General features: G+C 41.9%; 1 protein-coding gene across 1 annotated transcript in view; it reads right to left on the reverse strand.

Moving 5' to 3' along the window:
- nell2a (neural EGFL like 2a) overlaps window positions 1–26,499 on the reverse strand; it is a 211,982-nt gene that overhangs the window by 45,120 nt on the left and 140,363 nt on the right. Inside the window, exon 16 of the mRNA XM_072434961.1 lies at window positions 3,815–3,955. Within this exon, the coding sequence (XP_072291062.1) occupies window positions 3,815–3,955 (141 nt within the window). The remainder of the gene's footprint in view (window positions 1–3,814; window positions 3,956–26,499) is intronic.

The following is a 26,499-nucleotide window of genomic DNA, read 5'->3' on the forward strand; positions in this document are numbered from 1 at the left end:
AATTTTTCAAACAAGGCGAACCCCAGCCTCCTTTTTCTTATGATAGTTGAAGTTTTTTCCTTGCCATATAGATCTAGAGACTGCTTTATTCCACTCTTCAAACAGTCGGGCGGGGGTGGAAGTAAGAAGAGTCTGGAACAGATAGAGAAACCTGAACAAAACTTAAAATTTTATAGTTTCAATCCTTTGACTTAGACTTAAGATCTATTTTATTGTAGTAAAAAAGAGGGGTATCATTTTTCAAGCCAAATAAGAATGAATAGAGCTATTGTTTTACTTATACAAGCAGCTGTGGTCGATTTTTGGAGAATTCATTTGTGATTTAATAGTTTATCTGATGATTATCTACTTTCATCACAGGAGAAGTAACAAAAACAAATACTTTTTTTGAAGGAACATTGCTCATCAAGCCAGAATGACACTGAATCTCCTAAGCTCGATTTTTAAATTTGGTAAAACACATTTAATTGCCAATGACCAGTTTTCTCTGTGGAGGCCATGACTGGCAGATGATTGACAGCTCCAATATCCAATCACTGTCAACAATCCATCAAAACGGCTTAGCTGCGCGAAGTGTGTGAGGGATACAATAATTCAGCGACACGTGGGTATTTTTAGCCTTCTTTTATGTTGCTATTTGAGTCCGTATAAGTATTTCATGTGTTTCTGTGATTTACAGCATTTGAACACGAGAGTCAATTTGTATAACAACCGTCTTTTATAAAAGGGTGAGTGTCTGGCCACAAATTCAAGCTGGATTAAGTATTTTCAAGCTACTTTCGACAGCTCAGCCTCGGCATTACCTGTAGAATAAATAAAACATAATGAACGTACTGTTAAAATACCTCAAAGCTTTAGTCGTTGATTTGTCAGTAGAAAACCCCAGCAGAGGGCGCTAGGATTACATCTGACGAGCACTAACTGTCAAATTAATTCACAAAAAAAAGCAAAAAGACAGACACAATAACTACTGTGTCAACTTTCTCACTTTTGAAAGATTACTTTATTAGCAAGAAATCAAAAGACCCAAAGGAAAATGGATTATGTCGACTTATTCACAATTTTAATGCGGATTTGTCAAGGAAACATTAAAACTGATTTCAGATCTTCTTAAGACCTGGGTTGGTTCAGCAAAATAATTCGTCTTAAAACAAACGCCGCATCAATAACCACACAGACTCTGAAGTGAAAACCATCCAGCTAAAAAGAAAAGATGACATAATTGAAGTAACTATGGTTCCTTCTCATTAAACGTACGGTAGTTAAGTACAAAGTTATATATACAAGTCACGATTACCTGAGTGTCGATTATAGAGCTTGGGGTGGAAAAAAACTACTGTTACCATGGAAATCCGCCACGTTTGTTACATGAAAAACACTGTGAGGCATTAGCCAAAGAAATCACTACTGTTAAACATAATTATCACTATATAGTATGAGAGTATTTTGAATGACACAACGGTTTAGTATTTAGCCTCTTATAAAGTCTATGGAGTTGTTAAGTGATGATGTCGTTCATTTTCATGGCACTTTGGTGATTTTAAACTACTATTTAAGACTGCACACACATAATCAGTGAAGTCTGGTCTTCCTTGAGAGACATGAATTATCAAATTATTTTTTCCCATTAATATCTGGTCCAAAAGGTAAAAAAGCTATGTATTTAATCAGTCAAAAGCCCTGCTTCTGCTGTTTGTGTCAATGAAACTGAACATTTGGACCCTCATACTGAATCCCATTGGTTTAACATGAACACAATCACATGCTTTACCGTATTTTCCGGACTATAAGTGGCATCGGAGTATAAAGTAAAAAATGCATAATAGAGAAGGAAAAAAAACATATATAACTTGCACTGGAGTATGAAATGCAGTTGCAAGTGTGAAAATAACAAATAATATCACATATAAGTCGCTCCGGAGTATAAGTATATAAGGCCGGGGTGCGACTTATAGTCCGGAAAATACGGTATTTGAAAAAATAAAAAACAATCAGTTATATTTTGTCATCTCCACTATATCTATATATATATATATATATATATATATATATATATACACACAGACATGTGACGAGACCTTTTATTTTCAACCACAACAGCCTAGTCGCCAACAAAAACAATCGCCCTAATTTAAGTGTCGGTTGAGACCCCAGAACTAGGCATCTATCGTTAGCACAACACCGGCTCACGGAGAAGCTACATCCAGTTTCATCACTTTGCTGCATCTCCCGAAACAGCGGCGCAGCTAAAAATACTCCCGACAGAAGATACCATCGCAGCACGGCGGGACGCTTTCCCCCCGTCAACCCAGAAACCCACTTTTGGTCAAATTACAACGTTCGGCTAAAACAAGGGATATCGGCGAGTGCTCTCCGCGGCGGCGTTGACAGGCGGTACGGGGGTCAAAGCGCCGGGTCGTAGATGGCGGGTTTGGATTCTGACGGATGACACTTTCCCAATCGGAGGATACAGACGGGAGAACCAAGCGAAGGCGAACCGGGAGTTCAGGACGCCATCTTGACGGACGACGAGACGCGGGAACCAGCGCCGACGCGGGGTTTATAATGAGACATCGAGGCAAAAGAGATGCGAACCGACCCCTTTCTTTGGAAGATGCAGAAGCCGACGATTATTTTGCTTTTTAATTAGTCGCGCAGATCGTGAAAGGCCAGATTTGACTCAGTTTTATGTAGATAAAGCTGAAGCGATGCGGCTTAAGGACACAATGTCGGAGTGTATTAACAAAACAGATCACAAACCCTGCGTCATTTCGATGTAATTACCGCTCAGTCTGAGTCATGCATTTTCGCTCATCTTCTCAGCACATGGCATGTTTGGGAGCCTGTTTATTTTCGTAATCAATTAGTTGTAATTCATTTTTAAACTTGTTTTCAGCCCAAATCTGTAGCTGTAATCTTTGGATAAGTCGATAGTAGATAGATCTATTACTGTTCAAGTAAATGTTTTCAAGTCTCGTCCACCAGTTTTTTACCATTTCTCAACTTACACAAAACGGATGTACTTATTTATGATGAAATACGATATGTCTGAAACTAAATCAACGTGAATTAAACTTCTGAATCATTTTTCTCGATGCCATATTCAGGAGCTTCCCTTCATTACCTCAAAGCTGTATTATTATTCTTTTTGCACATCAATCAATTGTGTGTTCCACCCATAGATGCTATTGTAAAAGCAGCACTCTGACAAAATCAGACCACTGTGCACTGTCTGCATTGAATTAGAAAACATTTTAGTGAAAATAAAGGGCCTGATATGTCACTAAAATACCTTTTGGGATGAGACCGTCCTAAAGCTGTGCATGCGTTCAAAAAATGTATACATGAGAATTCTCGCCTTATGCCAAAGAGTACGGCAGCTTCAGGGTTTTCCTAACATACACATTTCTGCAGAATAACTTTTCAAAAAGGACACTGCCAACACGTATCTTTAAACACCTAAGCGGATGTAGCAGGATGGATATTTGGAGTATTTCAAGTTCATAGGTTCACCCTTTAGATTAGCTCTGTCTTGCTTAGTGTCGTCACGGTACAACCATTTCAAACTCGATTTTCATACTAAGGAAAAGGCTTGTTACTCAATGTCGATTTCAATACCACAATGATAATAAAAACACACTATTAAGCAATAGAATGTCATTCAAAGGGAAAGCTTGCTCAGAGTTAGTTTGATCAGATTCTAGTTTCAGTGTCACTACGTTGTAAAACCGTATCTTGCTTTCTTTCTACTTGACCTCCAGCTCATGTACTGTAACTCTAATAGATATAACAGAGATGGATGTTGTGTACTCACCGACGCACGACTCCCCGTTGGCGGAGAAAAGGCCGTTGTCGTGGTAACCGTCGCGGCATTCGCAGTGGTACCAGCCGGGCAAGTTTACACACGCGGATTTACTGTCACACTCCACGAAGCCGTCCACGCACTCGTCGATATCTGAGGAAGAGAGGACGATGGTGAAAAGTTTAAACTAAAGCACTTACTCAACAAGAACATAAGTGTAAGAGACCTGCATCTGACCTCAGAACGTCAATAGGACAGGAAGCTTCAACAGTCAGACTGCAGGCAGCCCTTCCCCCAATTTGGATCTAGCAATTCAATCTTTAACCAGCAGAAACACTGCTGCTTTGGAAGCCGGAATGAACTACTTTCACTCTCAAGATGAAATCTGAAAGACTTTGCTGTTTTATCAAACAATAATTTGAATTTGATTGAAGACTTTGTCCACATGATGTGCATAATGTTAATGTTGTTCTGCATGTTCTGCATGTCCTTTGATTATTTTAACCTGTGTGATTATGTAGGCCTAGTTAATGTTCAAACGATGCCTGCATGTTGGGGAAATTCTCGATCCAGACCCCCGCCTCAGCTGACTCAAACATTAGCACGTGTTTGTTTAGTTGAAGCCTCATGCCGATATTCAAGGCGTCGCCTGAACTGCACAGGCCAGCCCCAGGCCAGTTGCACCCAGCTCCATTCGAGTCTTCAAGAACAAAAGACCCATAACCGGGGAGAAGAAAAAACTCTGAGTGACCCTAGGCTTAAGCTAAGCTAGCAAAAATAAGCTTGGAGAAAAAGACATTCCAGAGGAATCAAGGAAGCTCTCTCCCCCATAAGCCTGGACGCATCAGAGTGATGTGAACTGTATTGAAACACACTCCAGCAAAGGACTTTCTACTGCTTTTCATGTCTGCAACAAATGTGGATCAGGGGGATCTTCAAATTTGGTCTCGTCTGTGAAGCGGTGCAATTGCTTTCAGAGGGAGGTCTCAGAGTCAAGAGCAAGCGGCCCTCTTCAGTTGCTGAGCAGCCTGACTTCTCCAGAGACGACCTTCTGCAGACGTCAGCTATTGCCCTATGCTGGACACTCCCCATGACCCCTGCTCTTGTAGCTCGCACACATTTCAGTCATCGTAGTATCAACTTTAACACACAACTAGAAAGATACAGAACGGTTGTATCTTGTGTCTCCACCTGATAATGACTCATTTGCATATCCTATATTCATATCAGTTGAATTTTTGGTCAATAATCTTAATAAGCCACAGCTGTGTTCATTCATTTACAGTCAGAGGTCAGTGTCACAGTTATGTCATCACAAACCTTCAGATTAACTATCAATGTTTAAATATTTATTCAGATATTTGATTTGAGAATTGTTAATCCCTAAATTGGCTGGTGCCCCACATAACTCTTGTGAAACTAAATACACATATCTACACTAATGCTGTGTGGCATGTGTGGCATGTTTGAAATCTTAATCCAATTCTTTAATCAACATTGGATCTTTCATAAATGGAAGAACATGGATATCACTACAGTACTTGGACTAGTAGAAATACTACATAATGAAGGCAAGGTTATTTTGGAACGTGTATTTTTATTTAGTAAAGGGGACATATTACACAAACTCAACTTTTATGAGGTTTTAACCATGTCATCATATTATTATTCAAAGTGATATTCTGATGGATTCGTGTATAGCTGGAAATGTGGTGATAAACAAATGAAATTGTGATCTCATTTCTGTCATTTTGGCAAAATTGACATATCGCGATTTTCTCCCAAATGTGCTAAAATGTGTCTGTAAATGTCTTGGCTGAGGTTCAGATATTGCACAAAACTTGAATGGACCATAAAATGAACTACAACAGTGCAGACATAGTGCTTTATACTCTTGTTTGGGAGATTACACGAGAAGTTTCTCTGTTTAGCTCTTTTTTTAGCTTTTAATTATAGACAAAACACTCGATATTCTAATTTAGCACATTTCTAAAATGATTATGGTAAATTTTTTGATACTTCTCCCATATCTACATGTATCGCGATTTGGCGCAAATTTGGTGTCTTATCACCCAGCCCCAGATTCATGCATGTTCGAGAAATCATGTATGAGAATCAGAATCTGAAAAAGTGTATTAGCGCTTTAAAAGATGAGTGCAGTTTAAAAATGCAGAGTTTAAAAATGAGTTCTGATCATTGACACCTGATATCGCCGACTTGAGCGCATTAGGGTAAAACCTGAAGATAACACGTGCCTCTGGTCCAGGTCTATAATTTGATTGACTTTCCTGGTGACCCGACTTTCCCACAGTGACTTCAGATCTTTATTTTTGAACAGACTATAACAACACTATTTAAGCTTTTCCTTTCCTTCACAGAGAGAACAACAAACCAGGAACGTGAGGCGACTCTCGATACAAGAGCAGCGGCAAACTCTGAGGATTAAAAGACAGACGTTTACGCAGCAGATACATTCTCTACTGTGCTGCTTTTTTGTTTGAATATTGTCTGTGTTCACATCAAACCTGAGTTTAGCATCACACATGGCTCCAGGTCTTTACATTGCTCGAGCATCTGTGCCTCCTCCTCCTCTCGGGATGCGCTCGCCTACAGTCGGTATCGAGACCTTCAGGACATCGTGTTGCTGTTTGGACTACTACAACGGTCGATAGGGATGATAATGCATGTTCCCCGCACGTTCTCCTGACGCAATTTTCGAACAAATATATATTCCTTTTGTATTCGTCAAACTCTTTTCAAAATAAAACCTGAACCGAAACAAAACCGAGGCTAAATCAAGGTAAATTTATACTGGCTTTCTAAACATTTCTGTCATCTGTAAATCATAAACAGATGATCATATAAAAGCAACCGTAAAAAATCTTGGGGTTGTTTTTGACACAAATTGACAGTGTGGTTAGAGCAAGTTTTCATCAATTAAGTCTTTTAGCTAAAGTCAAGACTTTTTTAAATCGCAACGACCTTGAAAGGAATATTCATGCTTTTATCAGCTCAAGAATAGACTATTGCAATGCACTTTATGTGGATGTCTCTCAGTCGCCCTCAGCCGCCTTCAACTTATACATAACGCTGCGGCGCTTTTTCTAACAAACACACCCCGACGTCATCACATCACCCCAGTTCTTTTTGCTCTCCATTGGCTTCCTGTTGCATTTATCATTGATTTTAAAGCTCTATTGCCTTGCACCTCCTTATTTGGCCGAAACCCAAGCAGGGTTCTAAGGGCTCTAAGGGCTCTAAGGCCGACTAATCAGCTTCTACTGGACGTCCCCAGAACCAGACTTAAACATTGGGGGGATCGAGCCTTCTCTGTTGCTGGTCCCAGACTCTGAATCAAACTGCCCCCCCGAAATGAGCCCCCCAACATGAGTCCCCCAACATGAGCCCCCCAGACATGAGCTCCTCGACATAAGCCCGCCGACATGAGCTCCTCGACATGAGCCCGCCGACATGAGCCCCCAACATGCGCCCCTAGACATGAGCCCCTAGACATGAGCCCCTAGACATGAGCCTTCGACATGAGCCCCTAGACATGAGCCCTTAGACATGCGCCCCTAGACATGAGCCTTCGACATGAGCCCCTAGACATGAGCCCCTAGACATGAGCCCTTAGACATGAGCCCCTAGACATGAGCCCCTAGACATGAGCCCTTAGACATGAGCCCCTAGACATGAGCCCTTAGACATGAGCCCCTAGACATGAGCCCCTAGACATGAGCCTTCGACATGAGCCCCTAGACATGAGCCCCTAGACATGAGCCTTCGACATGAGCCCCTAGACATGAGCCCCTAGACATGAGCCCCTAGACATGAGCCTTCGACATGAGCCCCTAGACATGAGCCCCTAGACATGAGCCTTCGACATGAGCCCCTAGACATGAGCCCCTAGACATGAGCCTTCGACATGAGCCCCTAGACATGAGCCCCTAGACATGAGCCCCTAGACATGAGCCCTTAGACATGCGCCCCTAGACATGAGCCTTCGACATGAGCTCCTAGACAAGAGCCCCTAGACATGAGCCTTCGACATGAGCCCCTAGACATGAGCCCCTAGACATGAGCCTTCGACATGAGCCCCTAGACATGAGCCCCTAGACATGAGCCCTTAGACATGCGCCCCTAGACATGAGCCTTCGACATGAGCCCCTAGACATGAGCCTTCGACATGAGCCCCTCGACATGAGCCCTCGACAAGCGCCCCTCGACATGAGCCCTCGACATGAGCCCTCGACAAGCGCCCCTCGACATGAGCCCTCGACAAGCGCCCCTCGACATGCGCCCCTCGACATGAGCCCTCGACATGAGCCCCTCGACATGAGCCCCACGACATGAGCCCTCGACATGAGCCCCTCGACATGAGCCCTCGACATGAGCCCTCGACATGAGCCCCTCGACATGAGCCCCTCGACATGAGCCCCACGACATGAGCCCTCGACATGAGCCCCTCGACATGAGCCCCTCGACATGAGCCTCTTGACATGAGCCCTTGACAAGCGCCCCTCGACATGAGCCCTCGACATGAGCCCTCGACATGAGCCCCTCGACATGAGCCCTTGACAAGCGCCCCTCGACATGAGCCCTCGACATGAGCCCTCGACATGAGCCCCTCGACATGAGCCCTTGACAAGCGCCCCTCGACATGAGCCCTCGACATGAACCCTCGACATGAGCCCTCGACATGAGCCCCTCGACATGCAGCCCCTCGACATGCACCCCTCGACATGCGCCCCTCGACATGAGCCCTCAACATGAGCCCTCGACAAGCGCCCCTCGACATGCGCCCCTTGACATGAGCCCTCGACAAGCGCCCCTCGACATGTGCCCCTCGATATGAGCCCCTCGACATGAGCCCTCGACATGAGCCCCTCGACTTGCGCCCCTCGACATGAGCCCTCGACAAGCGCCCCTCGACATGCGCCCCTCGACATGAGCCCTCGACAAGCGCCCCTCGACATGCGCCCCTCGACATGCGCCCCTCGACATGAGCCCTCGACAAGCGCCCCTCGACATGAGCCCTCGACAAGCGCCCCTCGACATGTTCCCTCGACATGAGCCCTCGACATGAGCCCCTCGACATGAGCCCTCGACAAGCGCCCCTCGACATGAGCCCTCGACAAGCGCCCCTCGACATGCGCCCCTCGACATACGCCCCTCGAAATGCGCCCCTCGACATGCGCCCCTCGACATGAGCCCTCGACATGAGCCCTCGACAAGCGCCCCTCGACATGAGCCCTCGACAAGCGCCCCTCGACATGCGCCCCTCGACATGAGCCCTCGACAAGCGCCCCTCGACATGCGCCCCTCGAAATGCGCCCCTCGACATGAGCCCTCGACAAGCGCCCCTCGACATGAGCCCCTTGACATGAGCCCCTCAACATGAGCCCCTCGACATGCGCCCCTCAACATGAGCCCTCGACATGAGCCCCTCGACATGAGCCCCCCGACATGAGTCCCCCGACATGAGCCCTCGACATGAGCCCCTCGACATGAGCCCTTGACATGAGCCCCTAGAAATGAGCCCTAGAAATGAGCCCTCGACATGCACCATCACAGACTTTAACCTTTTTAAATCCAGGCTTAAAACACATTATTCAGACTGGCTTTTACCTCTGTAATGTAGTGACACTTTGTTTTGTACAGTTTGTTTTAACTCTGACCCTTTAGTGTGCAGTCTATCGCGAGTCTCCCCCTCGAACCACACTCTTTACTCCGCCGTGGCTCTGTCGTGCCCGGGACAGTCTTATGGCGACTTCCTCTGATACCGACGGATTAGCGATTGATGAAACGCTGCGCGCAGCTTCAAGCGGGGGGCCGGTTCCAGGGGCTCCATCGATCTGACGAGGCTTTACGGCGGAGGAAGGACATCCATATCAATAAATGACAGAGAGAAATGAATTCGTCTGGTGTAACGAGCCGGTTCTTGGACGCGTCGCAGGTCTTGAAATGCCATCGTAGAAGGAGCCTTGACTATTGCACGCAACCACTGCACGGAATTGATCCAGAAAGTGCATTTTCGGAATCTGCAAAGGAAACTGAACCGCTCTGAGGTCTAAGCAAAGTTCCCACGACGTTTTTTAAAGCTTAACTTGATGAAAGAAAAGAAGAATGCTGTTATGGTATTGAATAGTACGGCGTTTAAGCGTAATGTGTGACTTTATGCAACAAAATGCCTCATCTATTGTAATCAACAAGGAGCAAGGTCAACAATAGGAGTTAAATTCTGATGATTAAAGGTTTGTAAGTTTCAGTAAAAGCATGGAGTTTGGAGCAGACTTCACTTTTATTCCGTCATATTGACTCGGAAGGAAGAAAATCGACTACCGTGGCACCTTTTTTCATAGTTTGGCCGCTGTGCGACTTATATGTGATATTATTCATTATTTTCACACTGGCAACGGCATTTCACATGTTGAATATTTTCACACTGACCACCACAAGAGGGCGCTCTAGGCTCTAAGCGATGCAGAAGAAGAATCTGCACTTCCTCTACCTCTGGAGTTTGTGGAGTTGTTTAGAAGTGACACAGAGGAAGAAGAATTCAAAGGATTTAGTGATTTGGGGTAAAACTGATGCTTTGGTAAACTTGTTAGCATGTTCTTTATGCTATAGTTATCTGAATAACTGTTAATATGTTACGTTAACATACCAGACACTTACCACAGTTCTGTCTGTGCGTCATGTAGCTGAATGGTGTTAGCGTTAGCATACGTACACCTATTCACCATGTTCTCTAATCTGTTATTATTTGAAATTGCATTTCAAAATTAAATGTTTGCTCTTGATCTTGGATTTTTTTCAAATAAATTTCCCCCAAAAATGAGACTTATACTCCAGTGCGACTTTTATATGTTTTTTTCTTCCCTATTATGCATTTTTTGGCTGGTGCGACTTATACTCCTGAGCAACTTTTAGTCCGGAAAATACGGTATATTGACTACAAATGGCAAGGGTTAAAATTCTGTCTTGTTTATGTCCAAGAAATTAGGATCGAAAGCCATATTTATTTGTCTAAAATGAGAACAAATCGAATAATAACCGTAGAGTAAATGTACTTTCTCCCAGGTCAATATGAGTACGAAAAAAAGTGCTTCATGAGGCCAAATATCTGCAAAAACGGCATCATATACCTTTAAATTGTATGCACGATTAATGTTATTAGCGTGAAACAAATGATTTACGTTGAGAAACAGCGCAATAAAAACTGGGAGATTTGTTTTGCTGTTGCCGTGCCGACTGTCTGCAGGAGAAAGGCTCAGCGACGGTTGATCTGTCCGGACTTTTTGTTTTTACTTTAGAGGCCATTTGGAGACATGGAAGTGGCTCGGAAAAGGCTTTTTGACACCGCGCTCCGTGAGTTTGTGTTTGTGGTTTAAAAAAGTGACACAGAAGCACTTAGAAATATCCTTAAATCTGTCTCTGGCCCCGGCACTGACATCGCTCCGTTTGGACAAAACTTAGAAGTAATTTAGTATATAGAAAGTTTAACGACATAATACAACTCGATTTAAATGATGGTTGAGTTTAAGTCCAACAAAATGAAAGACTGAAGCACAAAATACTTTCGAACTTTGACTGACAGCTATTACACACATTTAAAATACACTTTTGTGATGGTGTAAAATGCTTTTGATTTTACACACTAAAGCTGGGATATCATTGTATTTCGTGCTTTTTTCCCTCATTCAATATTGTAAAATCAGCACTTTGTGACCAACTCAGACCGCTGCATACTGGCTGCACTGAATTACCGTATTTCCCGGACTATAAGTAGCATATTTTTTCATAGTTTTGGCCGGGGTGCAACTTATACTTATATTTATACTTATATACTTATACTCCGGAGCGACTTATATGTGATATTATTTGTTATTTTCACACCTGCAACCACATTTCATACTCCAGTGCAACTTATATATTTCTTCTCTATTATGCATTTTTTGGCTTATACCCCGGTACTCCGGTGCGACTTATGGTCCGGAAAATACAGTATACGATATTTTAGAATCAGAATCAGAATCATAAAAGGTTTATTGCCATTGTCAATGAACAGAATTCACACACACAGGATCTTCCTTTGGTGATTCGGCGCAACAATGGTCAAAAAAATGAAATGACAAAACAACCGATATAAGTCAAAAATCACTTAATCACTCAATATCAATAAAGTCTGTGTGAGTCTATATGTAACGTTATGAGAGTTTGTTGGTTGTGCTGCGTTCAATGACTGATAAAAATGTGCAAAAATATACAAAAACGCACAAAAACGCATGCATGTAAAGACTATTGTATGAAGATAATAAAGCTGTTTAAATGTACTAACTGTTGTCATGTTTTTGAAATCAAGAACCACTGCCTTCAGAGAACAAAAACTAAAATCATAAATACAAAAAGTAAGATGATATCTATTGGCTTTGCTTAATGTCTCCTTGTGAGTGAAGCAGAGTTTATCGATCAAGAGTGTTGGAAGTGTGAGCTCTAGTCCCACTGAGTCCTACCCACCAAAATACATGGTCCTATAAAAAGGTTGCACCCCACACGACCCCCGCATCACCCGACATAACGCCCGTCTCACTGGTGTAAGCACAAGAAGTATAAATAATAAAAGTACTTCACCTTCACCACGCTCGACCGGGAGAAATTATGTTACATAAGATTCTTCTGCGCCGCACGAGGACGCAACGACGGCTATGATATTTGAGCCAACGTTTGATTAAACTAACGGTCCAGGCGCCACACACAAGAGAGAGGGGGAGGGGGAGAGGGAGGGAGGAAGGGAGAGGGAGAGAGAAAGGGAGAGAGGAAGAAGGGGAGAGGGAGAGAGAAAGGGAGAGGGGAAAGAGGGGAGAGAGGATGAAGGGGAAAGAGGGAGAAGGGGGGAGGGAGAGAGAAAGGGAGAGGGGAGAGAGGAAGAAGGGGAAAGCGGGAGAAGGGGGGAGGGAGAGAGAAAGGGAGAAGGGAGAGAGGAAGAAGGGGAGAGAGTGTGGATATTGATCAAATTATTGTCATGTCTGTGTCCTATTTATCATGAGTCACGACGATCTTACGGCATTTGGGTCACGATGAACTTTCTGTGTATTTTCTGATTATCTGTGGACTAGTCTAAACAATCTTAAAGCGGACGTCATATCAACGTCAGGCCATTTTATCAGACCCAAGCAACAGCGATATATAACACAGATAATTCTTGTGACGGGTCGAATCTCAGCTGCTAGACGAACAACACGCTACTGTTTTGCCTGTTTTTCCATGTTTTCATCAAATAAAGAACTTGAGAACGATCTTCGCCTCTCGCAGTCTGTGTAGACTAAACTTCGACAAGAGGAAGAAGGGGAGAGGGAGAGAGAAAGGGAGAGGGGAGAGAGAGCGAGAGAGAGAAGAGGAAGAGTGAATGAGCTAGTGAAAAAGCGGGAGAAGAATGTAGGAGAAAGTTTAAAAATGGGAGAAAGAGGGTGAGGGGAAGACTGAAGAGACGAGAGTGAAGAGGTGGGAAGGACAGAGAAAGGGAGAGAGAAACAGGGGAAGACAGGGGAATGAGGAAAGAGAGAGAGAGCGAGAAGAGGAAGAGTGAAGGAGAGAGACAAGTGAAAACAAGGAAGGAAGGAAGGATGGGGAGAAAGTAGGGAGAGGGAGAGAGAAACACAGAGGGAGCAGAGGAGGGAAGAGGAAGAGCGAACGTTGAGAGACAAGTGACAGAGGAGAGGCAAGGAAGGAAGGAGAGAAAGTAGGGAGAAAGGAAGAGAGGGAGAAGAGAGGGAGAGAGAAACACAGGGGGAGCAGAAGAAAAGAGAGAAGAGGAAGAGTGAAGGAGAGAGTGGAAGAAAGAAGACAAAACAGGGATGAATGGAGAGAGAGAGGAAGACTGGGCGTGAATGAGCGAGAGAGAGGTAAGAAAAGGGAGAAAGAGAAGAACGAGGAAGCGGAAGAGAAGACAAGAGCGGAAGAAAGATGGGGAGAGAGAGGAGAACAGTGGGAGGAGATAGAATAGGAAGAGTGAAGAAGAGAGCAAAAGAGGGAGAAAGGGAGAGAGTGACAGGGGAAGACAGAGGAAGGGGGAAAGAGAGAGAGAGAAGAGGAAGAGTGAAGGAGAGAGACAAGTGAGAGAAGCAAGAGAAGGATGGAAGGAAGGAAGGAGAGAAAATAGGGAGAGAGAAACACAGGGGGAGGAGAGGAAAAAGACAGAAGAGAAGAGTGAAGGAGAGAGAGGAAGAAAGAAGACAAAACAGGAAGGAAGGGTAAGGAGCGAGAGAGAGGTGAGAAAAGGGAGAAAGAGAGAGGGAAGAACGAGGAAGCAGAAGAGAGAACAAAAGCGGCAGAAAGACGGGGAAGAGAGAGGTAGAAAGGGAGAGAGTGAGTGGTACTGAGTGAAAGAGGGGAGCGAAAGTGAAGTGAGAGTAAGATAGGAGAAATAAAGGTGGAGAACAAGAGGAGGAGTGAGCGAGACGGACAGAAAGAAGGGATGGAGAGGGATGGAGAGAGAGAGAGAGTTAAAGCCAGTTATTACATGAGGCTAAGTATTCTCTGATTAAAAGTGCTGTGTTGGCCCGTGATGGCTGTTTTATGACGCCGGCTGACGCACAATCCTTCGCTCTCATTATGAAAATGGCCGAGCGTGACCTTCGCGCGAGCACCCGGGCCCCTCCCAGCGGCGGGCGGGTGCTCGGGGGGGGCCGCCACCATCGGCTACTCTGTAATGGGATTAAGATCTATGGCCTAATGAGCCAAACCCTTTTAACGGAATCAGCGCGGCAGATTAAGCGCCGGTCAAACGTCGCTCGGATTATGGACTGACCACATTTGTCCGGTGATAAATCTACACATTGCAAACGGGAGGCAAGATCACGCCCGTCACAGTAACACGTGTCAATTTGCCACGTATTGCTCCAGAAAAATATCACGATAAGCAATAGTACTGAAACTGCAACCCAAACGTGGGATGATCTCAGTAAACACTTTTGTAACTGTTTAATACGGTTAAAAAACATGAGCTGCAACAAATAAATAGCAGAATGAAGCACTTATTAGTACTTGAGTTCAGTATTTCTTATCTTTTGTTAGTCATAGAAGCGATGTATTGACTCTATACAGCTCAAATTGACACACAAATAAATGTACTATTTATATGACGATTTAATATTGTATTTATTGTGTTTGTGCACTGCAAAACTGTGTGATTGAGTTTTAAAAATGTTTTCTTGAATTAAGAAAATCACATAATCCTTTTTTAAACATACAGCAACAATATTGTACAAACAAAACTGACCTATGTAAAGAAAAGTATATAATAAAATAAATAAAATAAATAAAATAAATAAAATAAATAAAATAAATAAAATAAATAAAATAAATAAAATAAATAAAATAAAAACATTTACTAAAATTTAAAACAAACAAACAAACAACAACATAAAATAAAAAGCAGAAAAACAAATAATCCAGATCGAGAACCAAACTCAAATCAAGATCTCTCACAATTATTTTCTTTAACTATTTGTATAAACATGTCTATACAGCTACACAAATGAGACATATCCAATCCACTTTATTTCTATAGCACATTTCCAAAGGACTATTTAACATAATAAATAAAACCATAAAATATACTTAAATTCAGTCTCAGTACTGCATTGAATAGAGGAACCAATCACAGACATAATCCACTTTAACAACTGGACTAGAATAGAAAGATCTGTGAAAACCCCTTTATCTCTCTTTTTCCATGTTTTCTCTGTGGAAAAAAAGCAGTTCTCACATCGGGCCAATTAGAGGAGCGTCTCCGGCCCACCTGAGTCCTCCCCCTCAGGACACTCTGCGGTTTAAGGAGCACTGCTAAAAACACTGCAATACATGTAAATTTCCCCGTCGCCCCGGGACAAATATTCAATTGCTCTTTGTTGCTTCTGAAAATTCAAAATGATGAAAGCGCTGTTTCCTCTTGAAAGGTAAAGTCGATTTTTTTATTTTAGGCTGGGCTCTACCACCTGCTATTAAGGAGTGAGCCGAACCATTTGTGATCCCAATGCACGTCGTCCCGCTAGGATTATAGGGCTCTGTTTGGCTTTAAAGTTCACATAAAGGAACGTGGAAATGGGTTTTTGTTCGTATAAACCTAAAAAATGCTATAAACACGACAAAAGCTTGAAAAAGTGTACATTACGTTTTCAGGAATAACAACGTAATTAAAAAAAAATCTGATAAAACCCAATAATTAAAAATTTAAGGTTAAATTAAATCAAAATTGGGACTAAATCTTGACCGGACCGCGACTGTAGCAAAACTCAACTGGGATCAAACCAGTGTACCGTATTTTCTGGACTATAAGTCGCACCAGCCAAAAAATGCTTAATAGAGAAGAAAAAAAACATATATAAGTTGCACTGGAGGATGAAATGCGATTGCAAGTGTGAAAATAACAAATAATATCACATATAAGTCGCTCTAGAGTATAAGTATAAGTATATAAGTATAAGTCGCACTCAGGCCAAAACTATGAAAAAAGGTGTGACTTATAGTTTGGAAAATACGGTAAAAACGCAGCCTTAATTATGAGCAGAAGCAAAAGGTTGTCAATTTAGTGTTGGAAAAGACCAATTTAACAGGGAGATTACACAAAATCTCTAGTCCACATGCATTTTGCTTATAAAGTTTTAAATAACTTGAGCAATATCTCTCATTCATGCAGCAAAGAGTCGCCAGTTTTCCAACATAATACTTACTTTGGGCAGTGGAAATGCATCGGCCCAACAGAAGGTGGACTTGTACTCCAATGGCCCATTATATATTTATACAATAAACTAACAAAAAAAACATCCAGAAAGTAAATCCTCCATCTACTCCTGACCAAGACCCTGATTCTAGCTCTGGAGTTAGGTTGCTTATGCTTTCCAAAGGTACTATTTCTTTAACCTGGACAATACGTTGAATTGGTCTACATACAATTTACTGTATATGCATGAATCAAAAAGTCAAAACTACAAAACCACTAACTTTTTTCTGTATCCATCAATATCTGAATACAGTTTACACATGGTAATAGAAAGTATCTATATTTCCAAGTACCACCCAATCCAAACCAGGTCTACAAGAAGAGCTGAAACACATGGCATAAAAACTCAAGTTGTTTGTTTCTCTTAATAAGTGCCTTGAAGCGGCAGATGCTAATTATACCACATGACGTGAGGGTCTAGAAATAACCCATCGTTTATTTTGAGAGTTTCATTCAAACACGCAGAAAGGAGCCTGTGTGTGATGTCGTGGACCCGCAGTGGTAAAAGTGATACACAGTGTTGTTCTGTTGGTAATAAAATATAATGATCAGAAATAGATAAACAGATTAAAACATTTCATAAAACTCAAAATACTATAGCAAAGTACCGGTACTGCAGGCCAAGTTCAATGGCCAACGACAACACAAACGATGCGTACTGTGTGACCTTTAATGCCATACAGGGGGACATTTCAGTGGGACATAAATAAAATGAAATAAAATAAATAAAATAAATAAAATAAATAAAATAAATAAAATAAATAAAATAAATAAAATAAATAAAATAAATAAAATAAATAAAATAAATAAAATGTGCACATTTTCATAATTTAATTGTTCAGTTCTGTGTGAAAACCATCAAAAGTGAACGACACAAAGACAAAACCTCCCCGTTAAATTGAGCCCCAAATCCCCCAAACAAACCCGACAGGAACGCGCATACACCTCCAGCGTGCCTCCCCGTTCGTTAAAAAGTGAGTGGCAGGAGGACTGGGGGCGGGCATGTCTTCGGGGGGCTTGGCGGGGGAGGGAGTGTGCCGTCCCGGGCTTGTTACGGCACTGCACTGCTTCTGCGGCGTGGAGCGCTTTGTCCGACCCGTGTCAGGCTTGAATCACGCAGTCGCCTTCCGTCTTTCGCCCTCTCATTTCGAGCGGGGGCCGTTTGAGTGGAATTGTCTGGTGATTTCGCCAGTTGTGCCCATGGCTCTGTCCCTGCTGAATATTCTGATCCAACACAGGTTTTATTAAAGCGCGGCAGTGTTCGCTTACAGTCTCGGATTTCACATAGAATAAAAGCTTTCAGTTTCTTGTTTGCGTGCGTTGATATATTGAGTACTTTTCACCATTAAAATATTTAGTTTTGAACAGTTAAATGCGATGGCAACGGAGAATATATCCCATATTTGATACCAAGACATTCCGATGTGTAAACGTTTTAGACGAAGTTTCTAGAATAAGATCTCGGCCGCAAAAAGTAATTTTTTGCCCAATTCAATAGTAGCAGTGGGAGATATATACATAGAAAGATGGAAAATATCACAGTTGTCGTTTTGGAGATGTGCAAAGTGTTGCGAATATTGCATTGCTACAAACAGTTGATAAAAGCTGTAAGATTATAAATATGAAAATCTGAAATGTGGAATTGAATGGCCACAATTGTCCTTGGATTATCGTCGTGGGGATAAAAGAGGACAATATATAGAATTGGTGATAATATTGTGGATGTTTCTGTGAATATTTGCACATCTGAACATCACATATATGGTTTATAATAGCAACAAAAATATCTAATTAAAAATAAAAATGGAATAAATCTACGTTTCTTTCAAACCAAGGTACAAAGTTATATTTTCAGACTTTTTTGTGGGTAATTTTAGTCCTTTCACTCGCTCTGATCCTGTCTGATTGCCAAAACATAAGATGCCTTTCATTATCAGGATGAGACGGCGAATAGAGCTGTTCATTCTCGTCAGTATCGCCCGATCGACAGAGAGATGTTTTAAACCCTGACGAGCTCACAGGCAAACGAACGACGCCGTCCCGCGAGCGAACGCCGTCGTGACACAAACCTCGCCACGTCCCTGACATTTGGAGATGAATCACGCAGTCGATAATAAGGCGTTTGCGACTCTTATTTACACTAAAGAGTCATCGCGCGATTGCAGCCGCTCCTCGTCTCCAATGGAAACAGGAATCAATCGTAAACAAGCACAAATGGAGTGACAAGATATGAAAGATAACAGAGAAGAAGGTGTTTTGGCTGGTGGATATTAAGGTTGTAGTCGACTAAAAGAAAGGGGGAGTGGCACCGACAAAAGCTATACTACTACTACTACTACTACTTTGTAAACACAGAAGTACTAGTAAACATCATCTTCAGAAGTAAAAAGGTCGAAGAAACTGTCCGTTCACAACAGAAACTCGTCCATGTTTCTCCATATAATGACGCCATATAAACTGATGGAAAGTACTACGGCCGAGGGTTGTCAAAAGTATCGACGAAACAGATACTAATCACGAAACTAGATACGCATTTGAACAAGAAACAACAAAAATAAATCACATTAACGAGACAAAATGTAACTTTCTGCAAACAGTGATCTAAAACCATCTTGAGCTTTATCAGAACTAGTAAAAGACCACAGGGTTTGATAAAGACAGTACTATTATTTTTTGTTGACATCGTCAGTCAATTGCACTTTTAATCGTAATTGTGCAAAATCCCTATAGAGAATCGAGTGTTTTCCTTAGTATCGAAATCAAGCTTGACATTTTGGTATTGTGACAACACCACTACAGCCCTAGTGAATATAATGGTGTTAAAAGAGTGCTTAAAGTGTCTTTCAACGCAAAATAAAAAGTGGCTTGAAGATCAAACCCGACGGTATTGAACGATGTGATGCTACTTTGAGAATAGTTCCATCGCAAAATGTACAAGGCAATGCAAATCGTCCCACTCGATTTTGGTGCTTGGGCCTCAAAACCTCACTATGGACACAGTGGATGGATACATTTGGAATATGCTCTTGGCAGCTGGGAAGAAGAAGGCCCACACAATTTTTTTTTTTTTTTTTAAATGGATGGTTCAAACCGCTACGACGACAAAAGACTGGACTAGTGTCATAACCATGGAAAAAATAACCTCTGGACTCAACTTAGAAATAGACAAATATAAAAAGAATGGACAAAATGGGACAATTATTTCATATTTTTTTCTGATGCCACGCCCTTATTACTACTACTTTTTATTCTCTCCTTCATTTGCCATTGTGTGCTTTTTTTCTTTATGTTGTTGTGCTGTTGCTTTATTTAGTTGATCTATGTTTGAATAAAAAAGAAAAAGAAAAGAAGGCCCTCACGAAACCAAATATGTGGATGATTCAAACCGCTCCAACGATGAAGGACTGGACTAGTAACCATGGATAAAATAACCACAGGACTCAACTTAGAAATAGACAAATTTAAAAAGAATGTACAAAATAAATAAAGTTTTTTTATATTAATATTTAAATTTCAAAAAAAGATAATTTCAAAAAAAGACAATTTCAAAAAAAGAAAATTTCAAAAAAAGAAAATTTCAAAAAAAGAAAATTTCAAAAAAAGAAAATTTCAAAAGTGCTTTGTCTGGAATGTTCCCAGGTATGGCATTAAACTCTCCATCATATATTAAACTTTCTGAATGTTTGTACTGCTCAAAAGTAGAAAGTCCTTCATCTTATAACTTCCTGTGAAATCCAATGACCGGCTTTGGCTGAATTGCCCCTGTCATCTTCACAGAGAACGACGCCTTTAATGCCTTTAATGCCATACCGTGGAACATTCCGGGCGCATCGATCACGCCGCTGCGCCGTCCTCGGCTGCTCTGACCGTTCCATGAAGCCTAATTAAGAGCTGGTAATTACAGGTGATGGAGAGAGTGCTTTGTGAGGCCACATCTGAATAAATGATGAAAACACCATCACGGAGCTTAAACAAGCCGCTTGAGCTTAGACCAGGAACAAGCCCCAGGGCATCGTGGGTAAAAAAAAGAGAGAGAGAGACGAGAGTAATGCATCATGGGAGCTGTCAGGAGATGTGAAATTAATAAGGTTTTAAATATTCACTAGCTCTGTCCTGGGGGCGGTGGGAGGGGCAGAGGAAGTTAGCGTTGAATAAAGCTGTTTGAGATGAAAAAAAAGGCAGAGCTGTGGGGAGACGGGAGGATGACAGCAGAGGTGAAGGTGAACGAGGGAATAATCCCCACGCACGCAGACGTCAAGGAGCGGGAAGCACGGTCGAGCGGAAAGAGTGAGACATACGGCAGAAATATGTGTGATAGTCAAGGTGAAGCGATTTGATTGGGCTCAGTTTTGAACACTTATTTGACAAGACAGGGACAGTGCGTAAAGGTGTATGTGAGAATGATGTTAGTTTGTTTATTTTATCAGTGTTTATACCATATTTTCCAGACTATAAGTTGCACCTTTTTCATAGCTTTGGCCGGGGTTCAACTTATACTTACATTTTTACGTATACTTATACTCCGGAGTGACTTATATGTGATATCATTTGTTATTTTCATCCTTGCAACCGCGTTTCATACTCCAGTGCGACTTATATATTTTTTTTTCTTCTCTATTATGCATTTTTTGGCTGGTGCGACTTATACTCCGGTGCGATTTATAGTTTGGAAAATACGGTACTTTATTTATCCTTATTATTTATCTTTGATTTATGCAACAAAACGCCAAAGACAACGGCAATAAAACATGTTCTGATCTTTTTCCATTTCCTTTTTCCCTCCCCCTTATTTTTAAGCAAATAATACTTTACGTTTTTCCCTCCCAAGTAACTTTACTCATTTGTTGGTTCAATTGTTTCAGTTGGAAAAATTTTGAAAGTACATGCTTTATGTCATGTTAAAGCTGCACTATGGAACTTTTACGGCGCACATGGCAGAGTCTTATTAGAAATCACGGCTGCGGTTAACAATTATGAGTCGAAGAGTTAAACAGTTATTCCTACTGTACCCGGCAACTTAATACAATCGAACCAATTAAGTTTGAAATACGGTGAAAGATTATATGGAGAAATATTTACAAATGAAGTATTACAGCTGAAAAACACAAATAGTTAATTCGTCGACTTGTGTTTTAGAGTCTATGTACTCTAGATAACAATTATCGTATTTTCCCGGACTATAAGTCGCACCTTTTTTTATAGTTTTGGCCGGGGTGCGATTTCTACTTATATGTGATATTATTTGTCATTTTCACACTTGCAACCTTATATCATACTGTCATGGAATTAGACAATACACCAATGATATTCCTTAACACACAGAGAACACAATTCAACTTAGAATATGAAACGACACAGAAATATCAGACTTTTGTGTAGCATGCATGGGAGAAAACGCCGGGACGGGTCAACCAGGCTGTTGTAAGCAGCCTGGCGACCCTCCTGCGTCTCACAACGTTTTTTCTCATGCAGGTTGGTTTTATTAGATATTATGGAATAGGCGGGTCACATTTCTCATTGGTCAGCTTCACATCAAAGCACTTGTTTTTTACAAAAGTCTGGTATTTTTTCTTAGAGATAAAGCCTAGGTGAATGTTTTACCCAATCTCCCCTGGGGTGTTACCCCCCTCCCTAGGATAAACATCCTTTGGCCCATCTTTACGACACCTTCACAAACAAATGCAGTCACACATGCTGTTTTTCTCTTAGACTAATGATGCAAATAATATACAAATATGGTCATATCACTTTTATGCAGATAAAATACATCACAAAAATATAATCATATATTTACATTTTATCACACATACTCCAGTGCAACTTATATATGTTTTTTTCTTCTCTATTATGCATTTTTTGGCTGGTGCGACTTATACTCCGGTGCAACTATTTCTGGAAAATACGGTACTGTACTATGTTTTTTCTTCGTTTTGACAGTCGATTAGTCACATTTAGTCGATTTATCGCTGCAGCACTGGAGATGTTATCGCTTTGCCCGGGATGTTCCGCAGTACGGCATTAAACGCTCCCATCTGCATGATGAAAAAAAGCTGTTGGTCAAGTTACAGATCAGATCTGTGGAGGTGTGACCCCCGAACTGCAGTCAGAATGCATGTTTTTCCACGATTTTCCTGCGATAAACGAGACGTGTAATTGACAGATAGGTTTAATGCCATACTGTGGAACATCCCGGGTCAAGATAGGTTTAATGCCATACTGTGGAACATCCCGGGTCAAACAGTTGCATCTCAGGTGGATTACACGGCATCAGGAAAGTGATATAAAGCACCAGTTTGAAAAGAGTGAAATATTCCTGCTTATCTATTCCGCTCTTGTCAACGATTCACATCTACATTGAGACTAAATTGCCTCAGTGGCATTGACCACAGGAACCTTTTATCTCCCTTTCTCTGCGTAGGTGTTATGCGGACGCTCAGCCCGGCCGTGGGAGACTGCGGGGCATCTGATTAAAGCTCTGGGGAAGGACTTAAGACGCCTCTGAAGCACCCGATAAAAGAGAGGCTCCGCCCACCGCGCCCCATCAAATGCCCCAGTTCCCCCAAAAAGAGCACAAACACCGGGGACCGAGGGCTAAGGACACACCGGAGCGGGCCGCGATCAGTGTGTAACTTGTGTTGCCGTGACAACGCAACATAAGGGGGAAATGCAGGGGTTTATCTCCGGTTTTAACTGACTTCTGCTCATTCAAAAGATACCCATATTTTCCAGACTATAAGTCGCACTGGACTATAAGTCGCACCGGAGTATAAGTCGCATCAGCCAAAACATGCATAATAGAGAAGAAAAAAACATATTCAAGTCGCACTGGAGTATAAGTTGCACTGGAGTATAAGTGCGACACAAAGTATAAGTGCGCATAATATCAAACAGAAAATGACATGGCTTTAAACGTATTAGTTGAGGTTTAATTATCAGATAAATGTGTAAAATTAATAACAAAAGAGCATAAATATCATAATTTTTTGAAAGCTTAAAACGTAATTATTCCCCCTATTTTTTTTTTTTTAATCATCTTTTTTGTAGTATTTTCTGTTTACTATAATCGGTGTACTCTATATTCAAATGTTGCATATAACTTCAAAACCACCTTCACGATATTACGTAAAGTTCAATATATTGAGTGTGTGGCTGTTGTGGTGTTTTTCTGGTTGTTTTTCTGTCCTTTGCCGGCCGAACCTGCTGAAAAACAACTCAGGCCTAATTAAGAACTTTTTTGTTGTCTTCTTATTACTATTTTCAATTATAGACAAACAAGCATTTACCCCTGAGATCACAGCAATTACACAGATAAACAACAATGAAACTGAAGCACATATTCAAAAGGAAGAGAGCAGTCACGATAATAATGAGAAGAAGAAGAGGAAGAAGAGGAGGAAGAAGAGGAGGAAGAAGCGGAAGAAGAAGAGGAGGAAGAAGAAGAAGAAGGAGAAGGGGAAGAAGAGGAAGAAGAAGAAGAAGAAGAAGAAGAAGAAGAAGAAGAAGAAGAGGAAGAAGGAGAAGAGGAAGAAGAGGAGGAAGAAGAGGAGGAAGAAGAGGAGGAAGAAGCGGAAGAAGAAGAGGAGGAAGAAGAAGAAGAAGGAGAAGGGGAAGAAGAGGAAGAAGAAGAAGACGATTAAGAAGAAGAAGAAGAAGAAGAAGAAGAAGAAGAAGAAGAAGAAGAAGAAGAAGAAGAAGAAGAAGAAGAAGAAGAAGAAGAAGAAGAGGAAGAGGAAGAAGAAGAAGAAGAAGAAGAAGAAGAAGAAGAGGAAGAAGGAGAAGAGGAAGAAGAGGAGGAAGAAGAGGAGGAAGAAGAGGAGGAAGAAGCGGAAGAAGAAGAGGAGGAAGAAGAAGAAGAAGGAGAAGGGGAAGAAGAGGAAGAAGAAGAAGAAGATTAAGAAGAAGAAGAAGAAGAAGAAGAAGAAGAAGAAGAAGAAGAAGAAGAAGAAGAAGAAGAAGAAGAAGAAGAAGAAGAAGAAGAAAAAGAAGAGGAAGAGGAAGAGGAAGAGGAAGAAGAAGAAGAAGAAGAAGAAGAAGAAGAAGAAAATCTAAAATGAAAAACAAATGAATCAAATAAATCATTAAAGAAGATTTGTTATTCTGTTTTTGCATTGATGTTTTTATTCATATTTTTCTGTAGAACAATGACATTAAATGATCAGGACTTGAGGTGTCGGTCAGAATCGTGCCATAAATCTGTCAAAATGCTGGCGTTTTGTGCTGGTTTATGGTAATATCTCTATAACAATCGGGCTTTTCCACATGAGACAAATGAAGTGATGAAGAAAGGAGGACTTCAAAAGAAAACGACTGCAATAGATAACACAAGTATCGAATCAAACACGTTTCCCAAAAATAAAGTCTTCATCCTGTTTAAAGACGACATGACTAATTTCTCGTATTTAGAGGTACTTTTTGACTAATCCTGTTTTAGTCCAGATTCAGGCGGTTTTTACTTGCCTAGAGATTGTGCTTTGAGGGCAAAATATTGTTTTAGCTCGTGCTTGTAAAAAATGTTAAGCAGCACTAAAAATGGGAGATAATGAGCTGAAAATACACAAAGACTGCACATCCAACTATTCGTCTTATGGAGCCGAGTGCTCGATAAACAGAGCCACGGGCTAAAACGTGGCCCCTCGTTCACTGATATTAGGGCCAATTATTCCTCCCAGGGACGCGCAGCCAATAAAAGCTTTACAGACACAAGCTCGGTCCAGCTCTGTGCTCTCGGCTTCAGCAAACAAAAGAGTCGAGTCCGCAGTTTTTACCTCCAAAAGTCTGTGGGGTTTTTGAAAATGTCCTCCAGAAAAGACGATGCCAATCTGAAAATGAGACTCATGGTTCAGACGGAGTTAGGAAAACGAACAGGTGCTTTTGGTTTACGCTGCACTTCCTGTCCTGCCTTGAAATGACACTCAAACAAAGCAATGACAGACTTTCTCGAAGCCAAATGACGTCTTTGTGGATGACATAAAGGTGCAGTGTGTGACCGACTGGAGAAGATGACATCCAACTCATCTGGGATTCATTCAGTTATTACAGCCATTGCATAAAAATGCCTTGAAAAACATGTATTCTTACTGTAAGTATAAGCTGACTGTCTAAGTACCGTATTTTCCGGACTATAAATCGCACCTTTTTTCATAATTTTGGCCGGGGTGCAACTTATACTGAGACTTTATACTTATACTTATACTCCGGAGCTAATTATATGTGATATTGTTTGTTATTTTCACACTTGCAACCGCATTTCATACTCCAGTGCGACTTATATATGTTTTTTTCTCCTCTATTATGCATTTTTTCGGCTGGTGCGACTTATACTCCGGCTCACACACCAGCTCGATGACCAAACGTCCCCCCGTCATACACCAGCTAATTGACCTAATTGTCCACCATCACACACCAGCTCAATGACCAAATGTCCACCATCACACACCAGCTCAATGACCAAACGTCCCCCCGTCACACACCAGCTCAATGATCAAACGTCCACCATCACACACCAGCTCAATGACCAAACGTTCCCCCGTCACACACCAGCTCAATGACCAAACGTCCCCCCGTCACACACCAGCTCAATGACCAAACGTCCCCCTGTCACACACCAGCTCAATGACCAAACGTCCCCCCGTCACACACCAGCTCAATGACCAAACGTCCCCCCGTCACACACTAGCTCAATGACCAAACGTCCCCCTGTCACACACCAGCTCAATGACAAACGTCCACCGTCATACAATAGCTCAATGACCAAACGTCCCCCCGTCACACACCAGCTCAATGACCAAACGTCCCCCTGTCACACACCAGCTCAATGACCAAACGTCCCCCCGTCACACAATAGCTCAATGACCAAACGTCCCCACGTCACACACCAGCTCAATGACCAAACGTCCCCCCGTCACACACTAGC

This window comes from Eucyclogobius newberryi, unplaced genomic scaffold (genome assembly GCF_026437365.1).
Source record: "Eucyclogobius newberryi isolate DKJ021-1_F unplaced genomic scaffold, fEucNew1.0.hap1 SCAF_7, whole genome shotgun sequence".
Taxonomy (NCBI): domain Eukaryota; kingdom Metazoa; phylum Chordata; class Actinopteri; order Gobiiformes; family Gobiidae; genus Eucyclogobius; species Eucyclogobius newberryi.